Source organism: Oryza sativa, chromosome 1 (assembly GCF_034140825.1).
Source record: "Oryza sativa Japonica Group chromosome 1, ASM3414082v1".
Classification (NCBI taxonomy): Eukaryota; Viridiplantae; Streptophyta; class Magnoliopsida; order Poales; family Poaceae; genus Oryza; species Oryza sativa.
This window is the reverse complement of record NC_089035.1, coordinates 40,153,276-40,177,998: the sequence shown is the minus strand read 5'-3', so window position 1 is coordinate 40,177,998 and position 24,723 is coordinate 40,153,276. Positions and strand designations below refer to the sequence as shown.

The 24,723-nt window shown below is 41.7% G+C and overlaps 2 protein-coding genes across 3 annotated transcripts; one reads left to right on the top strand and one right to left on the bottom strand.

The window, feature by feature from the left end:
- The first annotated feature begins 2,493 nt into the window (after nucleotides 1-2,493).
- Nucleotides 2,494-5,435, top strand: LOC4324984 (uncharacterized). Of its 2 annotated transcripts, XM_026022417.2 has the most exons (9): nucleotides 2,494-2,601; nucleotides 2,706-2,798; nucleotides 3,169-3,273; nucleotides 3,425-3,574; nucleotides 4,042-4,140; nucleotides 4,213-4,341; nucleotides 4,490-4,669; nucleotides 4,919-5,035; nucleotides 5,118-5,435. In XM_026022417.2, exons 1-9 carry the CDS (start codon nucleotides 2,518-2,520, stop codon nucleotides 5,265-5,267), a joined length of 1,107 nt encoding a protein of 368 aa, XP_025878202.1. In that variant the 5' UTR covers nucleotides 2,494-2,517; the 3' UTR covers nucleotides 5,268-5,435. The 2 variants fall into 2 exon arrangements, with proteins under 2 accessions (XP_025878202.1, XP_025878203.1); XM_026022418.2 differs by lacking the exon at nucleotides 4,213-4,341.
- A 10,993-nt stretch (nucleotides 5,436-16,428) lies between these two features.
- Nucleotides 16,429-20,018, bottom strand: LOC4324983 (protein terminal ear1 homolog). Its single transcript, NM_001396875.1, has 6 exons — nucleotides 19,283-20,018; nucleotides 19,003-19,171; nucleotides 18,427-18,930; nucleotides 18,168-18,296; nucleotides 16,925-17,066; nucleotides 16,429-16,833 (listed from the first exon to the last, which is right to left on the bottom strand). The coding sequence occupies exons 1-6, from the start codon at nucleotides 20,016-20,018 to the stop codon at nucleotides 16,462-16,464; spliced, it is 2,052 nt and encodes a 683-aa protein (NP_001383804.1). The 3' UTR covers nucleotides 16,429-16,461.
- Between the last annotated feature and the right edge of the window lie 4,705 nt (nucleotides 20,019-24,723).

Sequence of the window (24,723 nt, the reverse complement as noted above, 5' to 3'; positions counted from 1 at the left end):
AAGCCTCCCCCCACAACGTCGACGTGGCGCCCCCGTGGGCCCCACCCCGTCCTCATCCGCATGGGCCCACCACGGCCCAAAGGAAGCAACAGCCAGTGACAGCTCAGCATCGCCCCCGCCTCCGCGGCGAGGCGACCACCTTGGGCTCTATCCGGGGGAGGCGACGTGGTAAGCACATCCGACGTGGCGCCTGATTAGTTTAGTCCCCCTTGTACGGCCCCGCGATTAGTTACTAATCGAGTAATTAGTAGCAAGTTGGTTGTGGGTTATGGGATGTCTCGGCCACATGCATGAACGGCGGACGTGGCGAGTAGGGTGCATGGTTTTTGTGAGACTTATCTCTTTTTGGATGGATTAAACCATGCTTGATCTGTTGCATCAAGTGTAGCAATTCTAAAGAATTCTACAGAATATAAATAGTGCAGTTGAATTGACATGCACTGTTCTTAAATGTGCACTTTTGAGCACTTTTTGCTTCTTCGGAGTGCCAAAGGTTAGTTCCAAGATTATTCTATAGAGCATATTTTGGTTAGCTACGAACTATGTTTAATTCCATGGATAAATTAAGTAGTCTGTGCATGACATGAAGAAGAGGTCCATGCATTAATCTGGAGGAAAGAACCTATGCTAGTTATACCTAGCTATGCATTAATCTGGAGGAAAGAACCTATGCTAGTTATACCTAGCTTTCTGTTGAGCTTACCTTTTCTCGAGCCCTAAGAATTGCTTATACCAAACATCATGGCCTAAAAAAAGATTCAACTTATCGGTTAAGATAGATGGTTATTAGATCGCTTGAGATATCTGATCACTTCGTTTACCAAACAAATTTCCTAAGTACACTAGTTTTCTTCTGGTATAGTTTGACCTTTCAGACACGCCATTTCTGGGCCACTGAGAAGGAGGTTAATTTGCCCCTTGCAGCAATCCAATGTCACCATTGCAGTAATCTTAGTTCAGGAGGTGATGACTGCTAATGACATTGATGGGGTGGGACCAGATTAATCATTGACCTGTTTAACACTTCAGCATATGTGTGTTCATGCATGACACTATTGCTGCCGGCGCTGTCGGCTTCAGAGTTGAGCTGCTGCAAAATTATCGCACACTGAATATCCGCATCACAGATTCACTAGTTCCATCTTCTGTTCAAATGCCAGAGCATCAAAACTTATCTATATTAAATGTAAATTTACCGATTATAATTTGCAAGTAATGAAAAGGACTTCTGCAATTAAGGCAGACAAAAAGAATCATGGAGGGGACTTATGATGCTGGGATAAACACATGGGTGACTAGGGGCCTTAACCTGCAAGCTGCAAGACCAGAACAACTACTCCGTGGTCAGCCCTTTTTGTGTGATTTTTGTCTCAGACCAGCTAATTTTCCCATTATAAGACTATTATATACACACATGGAAAATGCTCTGAAAAGCTGACCCATAACAAAGATCTCAACGCTTGATATTGCAACTAACAGCACAGTTCATCCAGAGAAAGACCAATTTTTTTTAAGACGGGTTGAGAAAGACCAATTTGTTCCTGGCCTAGTCAAATTCAGAGTTTCAGACTTGTGCACTCGATTTTGTTCTAGGAACATATATACGTCACTTTGTCATCTGCACCGTAAAATACTCCACTTGGTATATATGCGTGTACACTTACGCCTGACCTTCTGACTTACTCGTCTAGTTGATCACCTCTAACGTTATCATTTTCTTGCAGAGCATTCCTATCTACTTCGCCTCAGCTTCCTGCACCGACTACTAATACTTGATATTGACAGAGATTAATTATGTGCCAAACACGAGATGGTATCTATAATCTTGTTGTCACTATCGTCACAATCCAATGAAAGCATCATTCGCAAGCTTTGTTAGGTGTCAAAATGATTTAGTAGTTCCCAACACAGTACAAGTTGGTGATTTTTTTTTTTGAGTGTGCGATTGATATGAAGAGAGAGCATATGTTGTCATTTGTTCAATACCTTGGTCCTCTTCTTATCTTTGCCTCTGATCGTACGTCAAAGATCTATCTGTAAATTAATTATGATCTGGTGTTTGTAATGCCCGTCTACTTGTACTTCTCTTCTTCTTAACGCAATGATACGTAGCTCTTATGTGTATAAGCGTATTCGAGGGAAAAAAACAGTAATAATTATGAAATAAAAAAGAAAAAAGTTCAGAGTTTGGTTCTGATGCTGTACATAATTGTTGGGCTTGCACTTCAGTTAGGCCTGTGACAGAGCTACGACTAAACTGGGATTCATAGCTGGGCCGAAATTTCGGCCCAGTACACATTCTCAATTATTAGGAAGCCCACATGAAACTGGTGGCCGCTTTAATGAGACCGTGAAGTGGGCCCTACTTAAGCATGAAAAGTAAGCTTACGATCTGAGCCGTCCATGAGCGTATTACACCGGGTCCCACAAGATCTACGGACCAGAACGGATCGCGATGCGTATCTTCCAGGGCCCAAGAAATTCAGATATTCTGACGTCATCCAAAATTCCAAATCCATGGCGACCTCACCGCGATCCCCGCCGGGGGCGCCCCCTCCGCCGGAGTTCGAGATCTCGCGGCAGTCCCGTCTCCTCGCGGCGGTGAGATTTCCTGAAGATATCGCGTTACTAGGCTCTGTGTATTCGTATTTGGCTTACTGTTTTTCAGCTTTGATGGGTCGTTGTGGGTTGGGGAATTGGCGCAGCTGTCCAAGAAGGTGATAGATCTCGATGAGCTGAGGATGCTGGCTGCTCAGGGGGTCCCTGACGGCGCCGCCGTCCGTCCTACTGTGTGGAAGGTGCTCTCGATTTGCTCGTCTTTTCATTAATCTCGGATCGTTCCGTAGGTACAGCCGTACAGGTTTGGAGGTTAGGTTCATGAGCGTAATGACAGTAGATTACTTTCTGTTGCGTTCTAGAGTCTAGACATTGTTCAATTATTCTACTGTCTTATGTTTCTGATCGTTGATTACACATGTCCATTATTTAGTCTAATCCTTTACCCCTATCCTTTATGACGTAATGTCCGATTAAAATCGGCCTTATGGTCCTATTGTTCATCTACTCAGGGCTGCTGTTTTTTTTCTGTTAGTTAATTTGATGTGATCAGCATGCCAGCCTTCAAAAAGTTATGCTTTATGTGTGATAAAATCTATGTTAGTTTTGCAGCTGTTGCTGGGCTATTTGCCGAGTGATCGTGCCCTGTGGGAGCAGGAGTTGGCAAAGAAGAGATCACAGTACGCAGCCTTTAAAGAAGAATTCCTTAGCAACCCTGTATGCCCCTTCAGATTCAGATTTGTGACTTTCTCTATTTTGATTGTAATTTTAAGATACACGTGCGGTGTAGTATAGTACCTGAGATCCCTTTTTGCTTGTTAGACCTCACTACAAAATAGAGATCCTGAATTCTAATTCTGTTAGGTAGATGGAAATTGCACGGCAACGGGAATTAGAAGGCCAAGGGAGTGAGAATGCAGGGAGTATATATAATGGGTTACTTCATAGATCAGAGGTTACACAAGAAGAGCACCCATTGAGCCTTGGGAAGACAACTGCATGGAATCAGTTCTTTGAGGTGCCCACTGTTGCCTTTGGATATGGATCTTTTTACATATGTTGTTGTTGTTGTTTGTTTGTTCATCTACAAATTATTGTCACATTGTGACTAGTTGCATCTTCTTAGATCTTATATTAGAACTAGATTGGTGCCAGTAGCAGATGTGCTTACATTCTTTTGGAACTATTTTGGAGCTTTTGTGATTTGATCATAGAAAAGACCAAGCATAACTAGAATATTGTAAACCACTTGACATGATGCTAATCTCTAAACTATTGTGCTCTTCTTTGTTTCAGTTTGTTATTTTGGGGACTACATAATTAGTCAAATACGTGCTGGTTAAAAGAATAGGTTTGCATTTTAGTATTAGGAGGATCAGATTTTTGTTCTAGTACGCGCACCCTATGTTTGTATTTTTCACCAGCTTGCATCATTCTGATGTTACTACTAATTTATATCAGCTTTGACATATATCTTTCGTGCAGTATTCAGAGATTATCGAGCAAATTGACCGTGATGTGAAGCGCACTCACCCTGACATGCATTTTTTCTGTGGAGACTCATCTTTTGCAAAGTCCAATCAGGTGAACTCCACTATCTAAGTCTAAACAGAGTTCTGCTCAGAAACCTGACTGATCATAGGTCATCCTTACCAGGAATCTCTGAAAAATATACTGATTATCTTTGCAAAGCTGAATGCCGGAATACGTTATGTACAAGGGATGAATGAAATTTTGGCACCTCTCTTCTTTGTGTTTCGGAATGATCCAGATGATAAAAATGCTGTATGGAGTAAGCAATTGTTTTACCATATATATGCTTAATGCCCTGTATGATTTAGAGCAGACTGTAGTCAGTTGCTGTTCGTTATAGCAATAGTTTCTGTGGGACTATCTAACCATGATTTTATTTTGCTATCCGGAATCCCTACAGAACTTTGCAGAAGCTGATTCTTTCTTCTGCTTCATGGAGTTACTTAGTGGGTTTAGAGACAACTTCTGCCAGAAACTAGACAACAGTGCTGTTGGCATTCAAGGTACTCTCTCAAAACTGTCGCAACTTGTTGCGAAGTATGATGGAGAGCTTCAGCGTTATTTGGAAATAACAACAGAAGTAAGTATGTTCTTTGTACTGAGTACTGTCAATTTCTGATGTGTTTAGTGTGGTCCTCTGACAGATTTGCTTTATGTAGTGTTCAAACTACATTGCATCTATTTCGATCTGGCATGGACCTAATAATTCATACAGTAGTTTTGTCATCATGCTAGGAAACATTGTAGCAGGAAATCCACACTACTGCCACTGCTATCCTTATTTGTGCCTGCAGCAAAATTAACACAAGCATGGTTTCTGTTTCTGCAGATTAATCCTCAGTTCTACGCATTCCGGTGGATTACGCTACTGTTAACCCAGGAGTTCAACTTTGCTGACACTATTCACATATGGGACACACTATTAAGTGATCCTGATGGTCCTCAGGTAGCAAACAAAACACCCTGGTTTATCCTGCAAGGCTTGGTTTTTCCAGTTCGTCGCCTGAAACTTTATCTGCCGAGTGCAGGAGACCTTGCTCAGAATCTGCTGTGCAATGCTGATTCTTGTCCGAAAACGCCTATTGGCTGGTGATTTCACTTCCAATCTCAAGCTCCTGCAGAACTACCCCCCAACAAACATCAGCCACCTCCTTTACGTCGCAAACAAGCTGCACTGAACTCAACTGAACCTCGTCTGGAAGACCTGAAACACACTACCCCTGCTACAATGTATTCGGTAAAAACTGTGACTGCATTGCAGAACCACGTACCATTACGAATGCTAATCACAGCCAGTCCATTAATAAAATAATTTGGATCCCTACCTGCTTGGGATTCCAGTTGCACATTGTGCCCTCATCCAGGATTCCAGTTTGACATGGGCAGCACTGTAACAGTGATCATCCGTCTGTTACTACTGCTAGTGCCATTCTCCTGTGCCTCCTCATCAAAAGTCCACACATGTTAGAAAAACATTTTGGCTGTGTTTAGTTCAGCGTAAAGTTTGGATTTTTGTTGAAATTGGAGATGATGTGACTGAAAAGTTGTGTGTGTATGACAGATTGATGTGATGGAAAAGGATTGAAGTTTGGATCCAAACTTTGGATCTAAACACAGCCTTTGCCAACAAACAGGGCCGATCAATCTACAGAGATGGAACTGGAGAATCCATGTACACAAATATAGAAACGAGCGTTGCACATGCGTATCAGTGTATGTGTATCTTTCTATTCTACCACTGCTGGCCCAGCATCCCGGAACAGTGCCGTTCCGGTAGTGGAGAAGCTTCACCGGTGCCGAAAGGCTACAGGAGCTGCCAGGCTACAGTTTGCTGCCGCGCCATTTCTTTCCCCATTTCGATCCCCAGAAACCACAGAAAACGCAGAAGCTTTTGCTTTCCCGTGCCGTTTTCTCGCAGCTACGCGGCCCATTTCGGTGCAAGGCGACCTCAACCTTTTTCCTTCATTGCCCTACTCTTGCAGCCTTGCAGCTGCAGGATTGGTACTGTAGCTGGCAAAAACCACGGCTTCGGTCCAGGGGGACAGCACTGTAAAATCATCTGAGCAGGAGTACATTTGAGTTGATTTGACACTTGAAACAAGTTAAATTCTGCCAAAATTTTCTGCAGGAAAAACTAATGTTCACAGCCTGGTAGATAGAGAAAGGCTTGTCATGGCGTAGAGTAAATTTGGAACTGCAAGTGAAACACGAATGCATTAGCCTGGAAAAATACGGGCGCGACCGCTACTTTGTCCTGCTAGTGAGGGTATTGATGAGCGGCGTGAGGAGGAGGCGAGGGGCGATGTGCTGAAGGATGACGAGCAGCTGCAATCTGCAAGGGATCTCTGATCTCTCTGCGACAAAATGTACAGAGAGAGATACTACCTCTATGGTCTATGGATACCAATCGACGAGCTATAGCTATAGCTATAGGTGCTATTTACATTTCACCCTAAAATTTTTTACCCTATCATATCAAACGTTTGAACACTTATAAGAAGTATTAAATATAGGCTAAAAATATATAGATTGTGACTAATCTTTTAAGTCTAATTGCTCCATAATTAGATAATATGGTGCTACAGTAAATATATGATAATAACAGATTAATTAAGCTTAATAAATTTGTCACGTAGTTTACTGACTAATTCTATAATTATTTTTTTTAGTGTTTAAATACCTCATGAAACACCATATATAATATTCGAGGTGGCATGCTAAAACTGGATCTAAACACCCTCGTTGCCTATAGCTAGCGGCACAACCGCTGCCTTGTGCAGTTTGTGCTGCTGCATGCTCTGCTGGGTTTATGACTTTATGATCGATGGATGGACGTCAATCGGGCATAATCCAGATACAGTAGCAGTAATTTATGGAACATGACTCGCCATCCCAGAGCCCAGTGTACTGTACTGCCACCTTTTCTCAGTTGATGATGATGATGGAAGCCCACACCGCTCGCCATCGTGCGTGCGCCACGCACTGATTCTATGTGGCCGGATGGGTGATTCAGTACGTAGCGACCGTCGAGAGTGCTCGGCTACCAGTTTTGTTCCAAATATTTAACGAATGTAAACTTTCAAATACTACGATAACATGTTATTCATGCGAAGCGAAAGTCGGGACCAAATCCCCGTACTTACTCCCTCCATCCTTAAAAAAATGACAATCTAGGATGTATCATGAATCTGAACAAATAGAGTACGTGTGTTTTTTCCTCCTCTATTTGTATGAATCTTAAAGTAAATTTGACAGTTTCAAAATTATACGAAAGTTATATTGTACTCTCTCCGTCCAAAAAAAATATCTAATTCTGTGAATGTATTTGGGCATAGTTGTTACCGTGTAATTACACTACTATATTATACTCCCTCTGTCTCATAATATAAGAGATTTTAAGTTTTTGCTTACAATGTTTGACTACTCGCCTTATTTAAAAAATTTGTGCAAATATAAAAAATGAAAAGTTATGCTTAAAATACTTTGGATAATAAAGTAAGTCAAAAAAAAATAACAATTCTAACATTTTTTGAATAAGGCGACTGGTCAATATTGTAAGAAAAACTTAAAATCCTTTATATTATGGAACGGAGGGAGTATTGTATTTACATCTTCAAAAAAATGTTTGACAAAATATAGATAGGCCCCTCGATCGGCTACTGGCTATAGCTAGGTTCGGTCCCGGTTTTTGCGACGTGGAGGGACGGTAGATCCGGGCGAGCGGTGGCGGATGGGGAGGCAAGGTGTGGGCACGCAGGACGACGGCACGAATACGTGCTCCGCGGGGTTGTCGCCCCGGGGACGGGGGACCAATACGAGGTTGCCGTCGCGACCCGCGGCCGATAACACGCCCCACCCTGCGCCATGCATCTCCGTAGCCTCACACACCGATCGCCGATCATCTACAGACCACACAACCCAGTAGGCCACACGTAGTATATGGAGATGGAGCTAGAGCAATGATTTTTTTCTTTTTCTTTTTCTTCTTTTGCTGGCTTGGCGTTAGAAATTACTACTACAACACCAGAAATGGCCGGGAAAGATTTTGCCCGATATAGTTACTGTTTACCTGGTCGGAGCAGCTAGCCAGCCAGTAGTAGTAGTACAGTGCAAACGCTGCTGCTGCAAACGCAGGAGCGGGAGGAGTAGCTAGCCAGTCGGCGTTTTGCGTCTGCTGCCTCTCCACACACACGCATGCACAGGTGCTGATGGGCATGAGGCAGCACATGCACACACTTGCCGGTGCCACGCGAACAAGGGCTCGTAGTACGTACTACGTGCATGGCAGGAGAGGAGCAGACGCAGCGGCCAGCTACAGCAGCAGCCTTCGGTTCTGTGGCAGTGTGGCCCTTCAAATTGCAAGGCGTCGTCGTGTGGGGGCCCATCGCTACCCACTTCAGTTGAGTCATCGATCTCGCCTAGTCTTCTCAACCTGACCATCTGCCAAACAACACTTGGCTGGCTGTGGCGGCCCTGTTTAGTCTAAAGGGAATTGGTATGTTTAGACGCTAATTTAAAATATTAAACATAAATTAATTATAAAATCTATTTTATAATTTAGACTAATCCGTGATATAAATCTAGTGAGACTAATTAATTTATAATTAGGCTATGTGATGCTACCGTCAATATTTACTAATTATGAATTAATTAGGTTTAAAAAATTCGTCTCACGGATTAGCTCTTACTCTCCGTCCCATAATATAAGGGATTTTGAGTTTTTGCTTGCACTGTTTGATCACTCGTCTTATTCAAAAAAATTGTGCAAATATAAAAAACGAAAAGTTGTGCTTAAAGTACTTTGAATAATAAAGTAAGTCAAAAAAAATAAATAATAATTTCACATTTTTTTGAATAAGACGAGTGGTCAAACAGCGCGAGCAAACACTCAAAATCTCTTATATTATGGGACGGAGGGAGTATTTATTAGTCTATGTTTAATACTTCAAAATTAGTGTCTACGTACACATTCGATGTGACATGTACTAAAATCCAGACACCCCCCGCTTTGCTTCCACTAGCTGGAGTTATATATACTGTAGTAGTGATTTATTTTAACCCAAACGCATTTTCCAAGTTTCCAACCAGGGGTTTTAGAGCATGTGACTGAGAGCAAATAGCCAGGAGTACAATAAAATAATAATATAAGAATGTTACATATACTGTCACATTAATTTTGTACCGAGAGTGAGATAAAAAAAAAGCTACACATATATGTATATCCAGTTGGAACATGGGCTCTAATAAACCCCATGATAGAAAGATGTGGTGTAATTATATATCTAGCTATTATAGGATGAACTACTAAATTGACCATAGATAATACTCTCAGTCAATTATTGCTATAACGGTTTTACCTAAGTTAACCCAATAAATATTTCACCACCGCCAATATATGTAAGAAAAGGTGCAAGAAAAAATGTCAAGACACCAAACAATTGCAATCTAGGTAGTATAAAATTTCATGGTCTGCAAGGTCTAACAATGATTCCATTTTATAATTATACATTAAATATATGAAGTAAATTTAAGACATGAATTTATATATGTTCCATACATATAAACTTGATATTAAAATATATTGGTTTCTCACTACAAATTCTAGCAAACATCAGGTAAAATTAATTAGCGAACGTACGACATATCGACTATACAGAGGTCTCTAAATTAAAAAGATATGAAGGGGAGATGAGGATTGACATTTTATGTACTCCATTTGCTACACGATGGCCATTAAAATCTAGGGCGAGAAGGAATTGATCAATTAGCTGACTAGTACCATTGCAATGGTAGTTACAAGCAATTATACATACATACATACATACATACATACATACATACATACATACATACATACATACATACATACATACATACATACATACATACATACATACATACATACATACATACATACATACATACATACATACATACATACATACATATATACATATATATATATATATATATATATATATATATATATATATATATATATATATATATATATATATATATATATATATATATATATATATATATATATATATATATATATATATATATATATATTACAATTTCAATTCAGTATTACTGTGAATTAAATAATTTAGAAATATGGAACTACTACGTACTGAATGTCTAGTTATAGATTATTTAAAATATGTGTTAACTAGTACTCCCTCCGTCTTAAAATATAAAAGCATCATTAGTTATACTATACGTACATTAGTTTCATATAAACATATCATATACATTAATACTTGGCTCATCTCTCATACGCAAACACTATCTCGTAGCACGTTCCGAATCTATCTTTCTTCTCCACGTTTATTTGTAGCTGATTTATTATCTGAATTGTATTGTACTTGCTCTATGAGGATAATAATTGAGTACTCCATAAGCTTATGTGTGACAAAGATTAAAAAAATTATGAGTGTTGGCTTTGCTGTTAGAGTTAGCTATACATATACTTGAAAATATTACACTGAATTTATAGTGAGAGAGAAAAAATAAAACCAAGTTTATAGCTAACTTATTATACATATTAGTATGTTAATAGTAATTTAGTTATACTAAACTTTTTCTAAGCCGAACCAGATTTGGATAGTCAATAAATGAGGCACACCTACACGTTCACACGGTCAATGAAACTGGGACCCACTGACATGGTGCCCTGAGCAAAGGTAGTGAGTGCTGCAAGGGTCCCATGGCTCAGTCCCTGACAGGTGCGCGTCCAGTAAACCCCAAACCCTCCCGGCGTTCAACTCACCGTGCGGAGAAGGATTTTCTACGCCGAGATGCCATGTTGACTATCATTTCATACTTAAATAGTTATAGAAAAAAATTTAGTAACATCGATTGTAATGATATAATTCTACACATAAATATGTAGGACTAAATTTGATCTACAACTAGAGAGATAAAACTAATAAAATCAGATAGTGAGTAGTACCCCTATAACGTAGATAAAATTTGTTATTTTTGTTTCTTCATATGTCGATGAATTTAGACTTGTAGGTTTGTATAGTGTCTTATTATAGTCTATCTTATTAAGTTTTATGAAAATTTTATATAACTGTTTAAATTACATGCATATATCTAGGTGACATGGTATCTACACTCCATCTGAAAAAACGAATCTACGACTAGATATGATATCTTTTAGTATAATAAATATGAACATAGGTATATCTAAATTATAGTACTATAATATATCACTAGATTGATTTTTTATGGGAGATAAGAGAGTGTAAAATACTTTCGGTGTCCCTCACCGTGCCCCTCTCTCGGCCTGCAGGACCGTGGACGTACGGATACAGTCAACGCCATGGACCACCAGGTCATTGGCTCCGATCGTCCTACGTGGCAGGCTACAGCCACTGCCACCTCCTCAACTTCTCCTCTTCCTCCTCGTAACCTGCGCCCTCCCGCGATCTCTCTCTCTCTCCTCTTTTATTGGCCTTTTCGCGCGCTTTTTTTCTTCCCCCTCTCGAGATTTTTTTTTGCCGTCGCAGTCGTGGCCTCGTCCCGCACACGGATCACCCTTTTGCATGGCCGGATCACCCTTCTAACCGGATAATAGCATGCTCCCTGCTACTATCTCTATGACTCAAACTGTTTCTCTCTCTACGCCGTCGCGGTGGCCATTGACGGGCACGTACTACGTCCGTAACTCCGTCGTCCACCCGGCCACCAGCCCACCACCCACCGGGGGGGCTGAGGTGTGGGGCCCAATTTCACGTGGCTCCCGCGTGGTGCGTGATCGTATGCGTTGCATGCATGGAAGGAGCCAAAGAAACGGCGGTGGGGGTGGGCGTGATGGGGGGATGGCGTCTCGCGAGAGGGAGAAGACGAAGAATTTAGTTGACTTGGGGTTTGACCGTCTGGCTTAATTTGTCTCGTTTTTGGTCGATCGTGTAATATGCCTGCCTACTTGTGTCTGACTCTGTACTCGTAGACGTTTCGTGTTCTTGTTTCGCATGCAGCAGGTAGGTGGAGAAATGGCGACTAGACTTACCAGGCCGTAGCTCGCTAGGTAGGCTCAGCTGGGCATGATTACACCAGCATCGGGAAGGTCATGCATATGGATCTTGCATTTTGCTTGTGTGCAAAAATGGCGGCATGACACTTACCACTTGAATGATACACCAACTGAAACAAATTGCCAGTATGAGTACTGCTCCAGAGTAGGGATCTTAATAATAATTGTATAACAATAAATAATTAATGCAAACATAAATAGTACTCCAAATTGTCGTAAAGTAGGAGTAATATAATACTTGTGGCGTATTATCATGTAAACCTCCAAATTGTCGTGAATTCTCGACAGGAGTTGATGCGTAAATCAAATTCTCGACAGGAGTACTACTACTACTCTGAACTAAAAGAGCTTAACACGAGACAGTACTAGTACTACTAGGCGAAACCTTTCGAAATTTTGCTTGGATTCATTAAAGTAATTGCTTGCCGTACAAGGAGACAGAAGGTCTCCTCCGTCGAAAAAATAGTATCGGTAGTGTCTCGGTAGATTGATCGCACCACCAACAAAAACAAAAATTTATCAACGCTTCTCCTGTCTCGGTCGGCTGTACAAACTCCCCCCCTCCCGCGGCCCCACGCACAAACACACGCATACGGAGCAAGCAATTCCCTGTCAATCTCTAGTAGTAGTACTCCTGACCTCTTAACCCCAGGAAGAAAAAAACAGTCGAGTAGCGTTAATATCTTGGCAGTTTTGCAATCAACGAGCAGCCAACACAAGCCACCAAATGTTGGTGCATGCGATGCGATGGATCGCCAAAGCACCCCCACTGTTTCGGGTCGCAACGCAGGCGCCTCGGAACACGCAAACTAATGCGCTGCCTCGGTGAACCCGAAAGCGCCCGCAAATCGCAGGTTTGGGCACCCGGTCAGCCATCCGATCGTGCTAGTGCATCTCACTTCGGCACCGGGACGTGTGCCGGCGCAACTCACCTTGTCGTCGTCGTCGACCTCACCTTGGCGAAGCACAAAATCCTACCTGCTGGAAACGACCCTGACCCTGCATAAACTAACCTCACCTCCCAAATTACTAAAGCCACGAGTAGTTTGCAGTAGCAAAGCAAATCGAAGTGCCTGCACGCACGAGTGCAGTGCATCGGTTTTGTGTCATTAGCGCCAGTAAAAAAAACGATTAGTTTTAGGAAGGTCGCCTTCTGCACGATCGCGACTCGGCACTGCTGCAGCTGTGGCATCGATCACCGAGACGACACGCACACACACCTGTGTAAACAAGAATCGGCAAAGCCGTTTTGCACCCCTCCACTACTCCGGGGGACCACGCGCCAGTGGCTCAGGCTAATCTATCTATCATCTGCCGTACGATCCCACGCACGCACGCACGCAGCGCATGCATGCACACACACACACATTAGTACTACGACTAGTAAAATGGCTTCGCACGTATTCCTATCCTACGGTATGGTTTGCGAGAGAGAACACGCGCGGGTCAAAGCAAAGCACTAGGACCGACACGAGCCCACACGGGTGGTAGCCGGCCGGGTTGGGCTGTGGCTGGCTCGGTTTCCGTTTCGCCGCGGGAGATGGTGGCGTTGCTGCTGTGTGTTTGTGTCGTGGCGCATGCAAGCCGGCCATGAGTTGGCGTGCGAGCGCTAGCTAGCTGCCGCTGTGCGTTTGCTGCCGTGGCTGGGTGGCTGGCTACGACTACGGGCCTGGCCGTTAAAGCGGCTCGGCGCTGTGTCAGGGGAGGGTTGCTGGTCGCGATGCGAGGCCAGGGAGGGGATGATGGCCCCGCACCGCAGCCACCTGAGCTCGGCCGTGCACGAAAAGGGGAGAGTAACGACACATGAAATATAGCGCGAGTACGCACGGCCGCTACACGTGGTGCCTCTGGCGTTGTCCCAGGTAAACGGAGCGAGATACATTGGCCGGTTATTACACGACCAGTGCTCCATCCTCCCTGAGAAATTGAATTGATATCATTCATCACATCTAGGACTTGTTTAGTCTATCGTCAGAATTTGGCAATACTAAGGGCACCTTAAAAAATATGGGAATATAAAAAAACATAGGATTTTAATAGAAATGTAAATGTAAATTAGAGAATTGCAAAATATAGAAAAAACACAGCAATAACCGTTTGATTTGACCATAGAAAAAACGTAGGCATTAGAGGAGAGATAAGACTCAAAGGAAAGTTTCCATGAGGTTCTAACTCATATTAGAATTCCTCTAAAACTTACATGGTATCAGACATTCTATAAAAATTTGATAAAAATTTCATAGGATTCTATAAAATCCATTCCTTCCTTTGATTCAAATGGCTATACATGAAAAATTCCTATAGAAATAAAATGCTCTAAACTTCCTATGAATTTCCTTTGAATAAAAGGGGTCTATAAGTCCTTCCATTTCAGAATATAGCAACATATAATACGATGTGATTCAACATAGATTATACTAGTAGCTTGAAAATTTTGCGAGAAGAAAGAAATATTTGTGAGTTCGTCCTCAGGATACATGTTTAAAGTTTACAGGACCGTGCATTACAATGGCTTTTAATTCAGTTTGGTAAAAGGATTTAAGTTGATTGGGCTATTGTGCATTACAATGGCTTTTAATTCAATTTGGTAAAAACGATTTAAGCAGATTGGGCTATTTGGTTTTGCACCGATCTTTTCTTTTTCAAGTAAACAGTTTTTAGAGCAACCGATTATTATAAGATTTTTACGTGGACTACTCCCTCCTTTAGTAGTAGAGATAAGTGGACGAAAATCATCAGGATATATAGACACCAAAATTAAGACCTATTAAAAATATTCTCACGCCCATATAATATATTTCTAAATATAAAAAAAATAGAACTGGATGAAACATTTGATAGTCCTCCGAACATGGACATGCAACCACAGTCCTATAAACCTAGATATGCAACCGTAGTATTTAAAAACATCTCATCCGGTTTTGATGTTGTCCCGTATTCACAATTTCTCGCTGTCATGTTGTCACACAGATACTGAATTCATCTCTCCTTTAATTTTTCGTTGGCTCTTTTAAGCAATTTTTACTGGTTGTTTGAGAGGTAAATGATTTATTTCAAGGGTCTTTGGAATAGAGGAATTTTCATAATTTTCTCGTTGATCAGTTCAGTTCCTGTAGTATTCCCATAAAATTCCTCGGTTGTAAATGAAACCTAAAAACCTTCGATTTTACTTGAATACATCAAAGAGGGGACGTGCAAATTAGGTAAGAACTGCTTCATCAGAAAGAAGTATTTTTGAGACACAGAATAGGAAAATTACAGGAATTATAGTACCTATCATCCCAAAACGTATGCATGGATTGAATCAAATATAGTTTAGAAAGGGCGTAGGGAAAAAATCAGGAATCACAAATATTTTATTCAAGCAATTGCATGCATCTCATGTTAAAATTCATTCAAAAACCCTGTGAACGCCAAGCCAAAAGAAACTCATATGATTTCCCATCTCGATCCAAATGACCACGTAAGAAATTTTGCGTAGGACTAATTTCCACTAAAATTCCTAAAGACGACATTAAATTTCACGCAGAACAGTTGTAAAAAATACTACTCACACATCCAAAAATATAGTATTTTTAGCGTTTAAAACTTATCCATAAATATATCAATTTTTTTACCGACCTCATCATCCCATTTATCTATCATTTAATTTATCAATCAACACCATTTCAACCTGTTACTATATCTCATCTAATTCACGTCAAACTCCTATTTCAGGACGGAAGCTAAAATCCTCCAAAAAGATAATCAAGTACTCCATTCCAAAGTACTAATAATAATCCGTAATTTATCCCATAATATGCGTATTCTCCGTGCTACCTCATCCTTCAACCATAAAGAAATGCTTATATACTGGAGTACTCCGACGAGGACAGTTTGAGAAAAAGATTTGGGAGATCTCTTCAAATCTAGTATCAGTCATCACACAGACTCGAAATTTGGAGTGTTGTAAGTTGTAATTAATGTAACAAACGAACGCATGACCAAGAAGAATAGTTTTGCCCCCCCCCCCCCCGGCCCCCTAGCTAGCTCCCCCCCCCCCCCCCCCGGCCCCCTAGCTAGCTCCAAGTTTCAAAGAAGGAAACTTAAAACCAAAAAGAACACGACTCCCATCTGCAGCTACCAACGAATACCACCACCACTACTACTGCTACTCCTCTCAAAATAACATCAAATCGCTTCTTTTCTCGAGTTCTTTCCTACTCCTATCTCTGCTTAAAGCCATAAATGAAATCACCTGTTCACTTCACTTCCCTTGCTTGCATGCAGCAGCCGTAGCCACCATCATTGCCACCACCTCTCGAAGCAAAGCCGCCAGACGCCAGCTAGTCAGTGTAGCCTAGGCGCTGTAGCTCCAGATCGAGCCCCGCGTCGTCGCCACGGTCACCACCGGTTTCGCCATGGACGTCATCCTCGTCGGCGTGGGCATTGGACGAGGAGGCGGAGGAGGCGCCGTCGCCGGAGGAAGACGGCGCTGTCATGAGCTCCTGCGCGAGTGGGTCGACGCTCGCGGCGCAGCTCTTGGGCGGCGACGACGCCCCGGACGCCGACGACGGTGCCGGCGAGCGGCCGACCAGCGGCACCGGCTCCGTGAGCAGCTTGCCGTCCCGCGGCGGCGAGAACACCACGGGCAGGTACTCGTCGCTGTCGCACGGGAACTTGGAGTTCTTGAAGTGCTCCTTGAGCGCGTCCAGGCCCTGCGCGCATGCACGGGTTTAGCACTTGCCACACATGATGATCGGTCTAGATTTATCAGCACAATTGGGAGAGATTTAACGGCGCTCGTACTTGCACGCGTGCGTATGTCACTTGGCAAATCTTGCGCGAGTTGAACACCTCCCACGGTTGCTTGTGGAACGCCTTGTACAGCCGCACGGCAGCCTCCGGCGAGGTGAGGTTGACGAAGCCATAGCCCACGTTGCACTTGTTGCTGCATGGCCTCATATTTTAGCAGGTTAGCACAGCCGAAAAGATAATTTAATGCCTGAATTTAAAAACTTCTCAACAAGTAGAGAAGCGATAAAGAACCGGGTGACCAAAAATGAGTTATGAATGATAACAAACGACTTGTCAAGGTCAAGAACACAAATATTCTTGGAATTGAGGCCTTCGAAGTCAGAAGCTCGGGGAACTATAAACTTGCACAACAATATTTCTATCATATTTTTGTTGTGGAGCTACCTTTTGATTCCACAATGCACGCTAGTCATTGGGGCATTTGATAGGTCTTTTCTCAACTTGGTTCGTGCAAAGATAAAAGTTGGTACTCCAGTGAAAAGAAAGTGCTTAATTATGCATTGGTCACCATACCTTTTTCTCAGGAAAAGAAATATATTACTACATGTCAAAATTGAAAACGCTTTTGCATTGATGCACCTTTTCACCGCTACTCCATGACGTCTAGCCCCTCCTTTTTGCGTTGGACTTTGCTATGGAAGTGCAGGTCAAGACAGCGCAAGCAAGCAAGAAAGAGAGCAAGGCAGGCAGGAGATCCTAGAGGCAGGTGCGCAAGAAAGGTAGACATGTGAACAGATGCTCATGATCAGAGGATTGCATGCAACAAAAGGATTTGATGCATCAAAACGAGAAGGATCTGGTGTGATCTCCCTTGGACTGCCAATTTCCTTTCCATTTGGGCTATTACAGCCATGGCACCAGAGTAGGCGTCCATATGTGTTGCAGACTAGCAGTACAGTGCAGTAACATGCTAGTACTACCCAGCCCAAAGATAACTCGATCCACAAGCTCACACATCACTACCAGCAGCTAGAGCTCCCAACTACCCATTCATCTCCCAGTACATTTCCAAGCCCCTTTCATATACCTTTGTCCTTCCTTCACACGGCAATGCAATTCCATTGCACAATTCCCCTCAAGAATCATAAAATTAATTAGTTTTCTAGGACTGAATTCTCAGTCGGAAATGAAGCATGGAGGCCGTCATTGTCATTGGGCGTGGACAGTGTGTGCCGCAGTGTTCTTGCATTGGGCACCATAAAATATAAATACAGCATATCGGGAGCTGACTCACTTGAAATCTATGGGGAGGTAGAGGAAATCGTAGGAGGAGAATGGCTGGGCTTCGTCTTCGCAGCTCGCCTCGATCTGCTGGTTGGAGAGGATGCAGTGGTTGTCCAGCATGTTGAGCAGCAGCTTCTGGCTGCGAACAAGCAACAGACGACAAGCTCAGGCATCAGTGCCAAGCTCGCAATGCGAGGCAGGCAATTCTGGGCTCGCGGCGCCCATGAAATATAGCATTTCGTCAACAACGTGGAAGCTAGCGGAGTGACCTGTACTTGTTTGGGATGTTCCTGATCATCACGGTGGTTCTCGTGTCCTTGCAGCTCGCCGGCTCATGCGTCTCGGAGGCGGCAGCGTCGCCGGCGGCGGCGGCCGCGGCCTCGGGTTCTTTGAACAGGAAGCGAGCCTCCCACCCGCTCTTCTGGCCTCTCCAGCTCCCGCCACGGCCGCCGCCGCCGCCGCCGCCTTTCTGGCTTTGCTTGCTGGGCGCCGTTGCGGTAGACGACGATGCTGAAGCCGCCGTCGAACACGCCGCCGCGGCGCTCTTGCCGCCCTTGCTCTTCCGCTCGTGGCCAGCATTGCCACCGCCCTTGGACTGGCTACCCGAGCTACCTTTCCCGGAGCTCCTGCGCAGAAGCACCACGCCTTCCCTCGCCTTGCCGGAGCCAGACGACGACGGCTGCGCAGACTGCGACGGCGCCGGCGCCGGCCGCCAAGCCGCCTGCAGCCTCGGCGGCGTCGGGGCCAAGGGCTGGTGCGACACGTGCCCGCGCCTGCCAACCACAGCCAAATTAGTTTTACCGTGCGTTTTCGATGGGAATTAACACGACGGTGAATTCTTTTACCTGCGTGGGCCGGGGAGGGAAGGGCGCGTGTACTCGACGACGAGGCGGCGGCCGAAGAGCTCCTTGCCGTTGAGCTCGTGGAGCGCGCGGTCGGCGTCGCGCGTGTCGAAGAACTCGACGAACTTGTTGCTCGGCCGCAGCGCCGACTCCCTCACGTCCTTCACGTCACCTGCAAACACACGACGAGGCGACCCGACCAAGAGAATGAATTGGTTGGAAACACAAGAAGCGAAACATGGAGGAATTCGCGGAAGAAAGCGTGCGGTGGTGGTGTATGTACCGTATGCTTGGAAGATTTCGCGGAGTTCGAACACGGACATGGCGGGGAGGGAATTGAGCACGACGAGGGAGCCGCGGCTGGCGCCGTCGTCGGGGACGGTGGAGGCGGCGGCGAAGTGGGCCCAGACGGCCTGGCCGAGGACGAGCCCGCGGTTGTCGTCGTGGGGCCAGTCCCACGCCGGCGGGGGCCAGGTCGGGGACGAGGCGGCGGCGGCGGCGGCGGCGGCGTAGAGCTGGCCGAGCCGGCACTGCTGCCGGATGTGCTGCTCGCGGACCCCCGTGACGGCGTGCTCGGCGGAGCGGAGATCGAAGAAGTAGACGGTCGCGACGCCCTCGGACGCCACCGCCGACGCGTCCACGGCGCGCACCGCACCGAACGGAGCCATCGCGCGGGCGATCTCGTCCTCCGGCGCGTGCGGCGGCACCAGGCTCAGCACGACGGCGCGGCTGGCCGGACCGTCCACCACCGTCGCGGCCGCCGGCACGCAGTAGCCCGGCTGCGGCGCCATCGTCGCCGGCAGCGGCGGTACAGGCAAGCCCACCGGCGGCGGCGGCGGCGGCACCGGCATGACCTGGTACGGCGGCGGCGGCGGCTGCGGGCAGTACAGCTGGTGCGGAAGCTGCTGGAACGGGAACGGCGCGCCGACGGCAGGGTAGAACGCCTGAGCTCCGGCGTCCAGAAGATTCGACGCCGCTCCCTGCATCCCACCCACGCCACTCCCACCTCCTTCCTCCATTGCAGCAGCACTTACCTACCCTACCAAGAACACCCCCACCCGCCCACCACGCACGGAAGATCTAGAACTTTCTAGAGATCCGCGATCATGGCCCCGATCAAGAACATAGCTAGAATTGTACTTCCATCAAAACCCCACCTCTCTCTCTCTCCCTCTCCTCTGCTTAGCTAGTTGTACGCGGCGTGTGGGGGAGGAGTGGGGGGAGTGTACTTGTTGCTGCTGGTAGCTAGCGACGGGGAGATAGAGAGAGAGGCGGTGGGAGCAAGCTCTTTTTATGGTAATGGTCGCGGGAAAGGAAAGCAGGTGGGCTTTTATTCGGAACGCTACAGGAACAAAGGGGAGGGAAGCACGGTGGCGTGGTGGCGGAGAGGAGAGGGAGAGGGGGAGACGAGAGGAGAAGACTCGAGGAGGGAGGTGAAAGTGGTGAAGGGCAGGGCAGTATAGTACACTGGCTACAGTGCCACGAGGGGGGGGGGTGGGGGTGGGCTGGGGACTGGGGAGTGGTGTGGTGTGTTCTTCTGCCGGCCGGCCGGCCCTGTTTTTTGCTCGGATCCTCTATAGCGATAGAACTGTTTGATCTGGGTAGCTTTCAGTCTCATCTTTCGGCTTTTGCTATGTTTATTAGCCAAAATTTTAATTTTAATTTTTTAATTTGAAGTTGACTTTAGATTTTTTTAATTTATTTTTCAATATTTTTTAATCATTTTATAAAAGTTTTATAAAATGTGAAATTCTCCTAGCTTCGTGTTCCGTTGTGAAAATTCTCGAGATTTATGTAGAACAAACTAGCAAATGTTTTTCTTATGTAATTTTCCGAAGTGAATTTGATGCACGATTCTTAGCTCTTGTACCTTTTGGTAATCTATATACAGAATTACCTCCATTCTAAATAGAAAGTTTTAAGTTTGGATATAAGGGATTAAAAAAGTAGATAAAATTAAATGAGAAAAGAAATGTTTGGTTAAGAAGGACTAGGTGGAGAATTTGAATGTCGAAGGTTGTGATTGGTATAGAAGTTGTTATATTTTATGATAATTTTTAAATGCTATAGATAGCTATATTTTACGATAGAGAAAGTGTATATTAGAAAATACATTTTCTTAATGTAATTCGTAGCTTTTTCCAAAGATACATTTGCATACAGTAGATTTAAGTAGGATTCTATTTGAAATACATCTTATAGCTTCAATCTCCACATATGCTATTTGTGTTTCGAATATAATTATATCAACCATTATAATTTCAATCCACCACCATCTAACATATATAATTTTTATCCAATTAACATGGTAATATGTTAGAATTACAAACTGGAGTATATTTTTTAAGACACTCCCTCCATTGCATAATATAAAGCACAACCAATTTTCTTAGATGTTCCATAATATAAGGCATGCATGCAAGTATACAATTAACTATGGCATCTTCTCCATTAAATTATTATTATTTTTAAATCCTTCACTCTCATGTTATCTAATCATATTGGATATATGCATTATATTTATTAGGATCATTCAAACTATAATATGATAATAATTATTTTTTGTTTTTTGGGTTAAGAGTAGTTGTGCTATTTTGGAATGGAGGGAGTAAGGCCATTCCCAACCCAATGACTAGGATAGTGTCCATAGCATTAAATAAGTTGTCACCTAGGATGAAAAATGATGTGGCAAGTAAATAAATGAGGAAAGAGAAGGAAATCATGTCTTGCATGAGATATAGTTTCTACACAACATCCAAGACATCATGTGATATAAATAGCATTAAATTTAAGTATGGAATAGTGGTGTTTGCATTGGAAGAGTAATGTCTAGTACTAGTTTCTTGATGATGTGGAGTTTATGGAAACTATGTCTAGTGTTTTGGGTTGGGAATGGTCTAATACAATATAATTATCCTGACCTCTACAACATGGGATTTATTTTAGCGAACTCTTAATTACGTAATTATAGTTTTCAACTACCGTACCATCTATTATATTATTAAAGGAATAGAAAAAGGAGCCTCCACGTTCGCTCTCATGGACTAGAAATTCTCACATTAATCGGAGAAAAAGAAAAAGTAGAGTCCATATAGAAATACAATTTAGAAATAGCTAAAATTCGGAATTAAAAATAAGGAATATTAGAAGTAGAGTATAGAATTCATATAGAAATACAATTATTATTAAAGGAATAGAAAAAGGAGCCTCCACGTTCGCTCTCATGGACTAGAAATTCTCATATTAATCGGAGAAAAAGAAAAAGCAGAGTCCATATAGAAATACAATTTAGAAATAGCTAAAATTCGGAATTAAAAATAAGGAATATTAGAAGTAGAGTATAGAATTCATATAGAAATACAATTAGGAAATAACTGAAATTCGGAATTAAAAATAAGTAATATTAGAAGTAGAGTATAGAGTACATATAGAAATACAATTAGAAAATAATATAAATTTGGGATTAAAAATAAGGAATATTAGAAGTAGAGTATATAGTCCATATAGAAATACAATTAGGAAATAACTAAAATTCAGAATTAAAAAATAAAGAATATTAGAAGAGGAGACTAGAGTCTATATAGAAATACAATTAGGAAATAACTGAAATTCAGAATTAAAAAAATAAGGAATATTAGAAGAGGAGACTAGAGTCCATATAGAAATACAATTAGGAAATAACTGAAATTCAGAATTAAAAAATAAGGAATATTAGAAGAGGAGACTAGAGTCCATATAGAAATACAATTAGGAAATAACTGAAATTCAGAATTAAAAATAAGGAATATTAGAAGTAGAGTATATAGTCCATATAGAAATACAATTAGGAAATAATATAAATTTAGAATTAAAAATAAGGAATATTAGAAGTAGAGTATAGAGTACATATAGAAATACAATTAAGAAAAAAAATAGAAATTCGGAATTAAGAAAAATAAGAAATATTAGAAGTAGAGTATATAGTTCTATTATATTATTAAAGGAATAGAAAAAGGAGCCTCCACGTTCGCTCTCATGGACTAGAAATTCTCACATTAATCGGAGAAAAAGAAAAAGTAGAGTCCATATAGAAATACAATTTAGAAATAGCTAAAATTCGGAATTAAAAATAAGGAATATTAGAAGTAGAGTATAGAATTCATATAGAAATACAATTATTATTAAAGGAATAGAAAAAGGAGCCTCCACGTTCGCTCTCATGGACTAGAAATTCTCATATTAATCGGAGAAAAAGAAAAAGCAGAGTCCATATAGAAATACAATTTAGAAATAGCTAAAATTCGGAATTAAAAATAAGGAATATTAGAAGTAGAGTATAGAATTCATATAGAAATACAATTAGGAAATAACTGAAATTCGGAATTAAAAATAAGTAATATTAGAAGTAGAGTATAGAGTACATATAGAAATACAATTAGAAAATAATATAAATTTGGGATTAAAAATAAGGAATATTAGAAGTAGAGTATATAGTCCATATAGAAATACAATTTAGAAATAGCTGAAATTCGGAATTAAAAAAAGAGGAATATTAGAAGAGGAGACTAGAGTCCATATAGAAATACAATTAGGAAATAACTAAAATTCGGAATTAAAAAATAAAGAATATTAGAAGAGGAGACTAGAGTCTATATAGAAATACAATTAGGAAATAACTGAAATTCAGAATTAAAAAAATAAGGAATATTAGAAGAGGAGACTAGAGTCCATATAGAAATACAATTAGGAAATAACTGAAATTCAGAATTAAAAAATAAGGAATATTAGAAGAGGAGACTAGAGTCCATATAGAAATACAATTAGGAAATAACTGAAATTCAGAATTAAAAATAAGGAATATTAGAAGTAGAGTATATAGTCCATATAGAAATACAATTAGGAAATAATATAAATTTAGAATTAAAAATAAGGAATATTAGAAGTAGAGTATAGAGTACATATAGAAATACAATTAAGAAAAAAAATAGAAATTCGGAATTAAGAAAAATAAGAAATATTAGAAGTAGAGTATATAGTTCATATAGGAATTTAAAACTAACTGGAATTTAGAATAAACATAATAAAATTAAAAGTAGAGTTTAGAGTCCGTATAAAAATACAATTTACAAATAACTAAAATTCGAAATTAAGAAAAACATGGGAAGAAGAGTTTAAGGTCAATATAGAAATACAAATATAGGAATACAATTTAGAAGTAACTGAAATTTGAAATTAAAAATTAAAGAGTATTGAAAGATGAGTTTAGAGTCCACATAGAAGTACAACTAGAAATAATAAAAATTCAGAAATAAAAATAAATAATATTGGAAGAAGTGCATAGTCTATATAGAAATACAATTTACAGAAAATTCAGAATTAAAAAAAAATATTAAAAGAAGAGTCTAGAGTCTATATAGGAATATATATAATTTACAAATAACTAAAATTTGATATTAAAAAAACTAATAACTAACATGTATATAAAATATAATATGAATATTACACATTAGTAGTTTTGTAAAGTTATTGCAAAATTTAAAATTATGTTGTCATTTTAATATATTTAAATAATATAATGAGAAAACATATATACTATTATATGAAAGAAAATATAATGATGCTAGCCGCGCAATCTGCGCGGGTCACCATGCTAGTTACATTGTAAATAAGGAATGAAAGAAACTTTCTAAAATAAATGGTCCTCTAAAACTAACTTGGTACTTATTTTCTTCACCTGTCTTTATA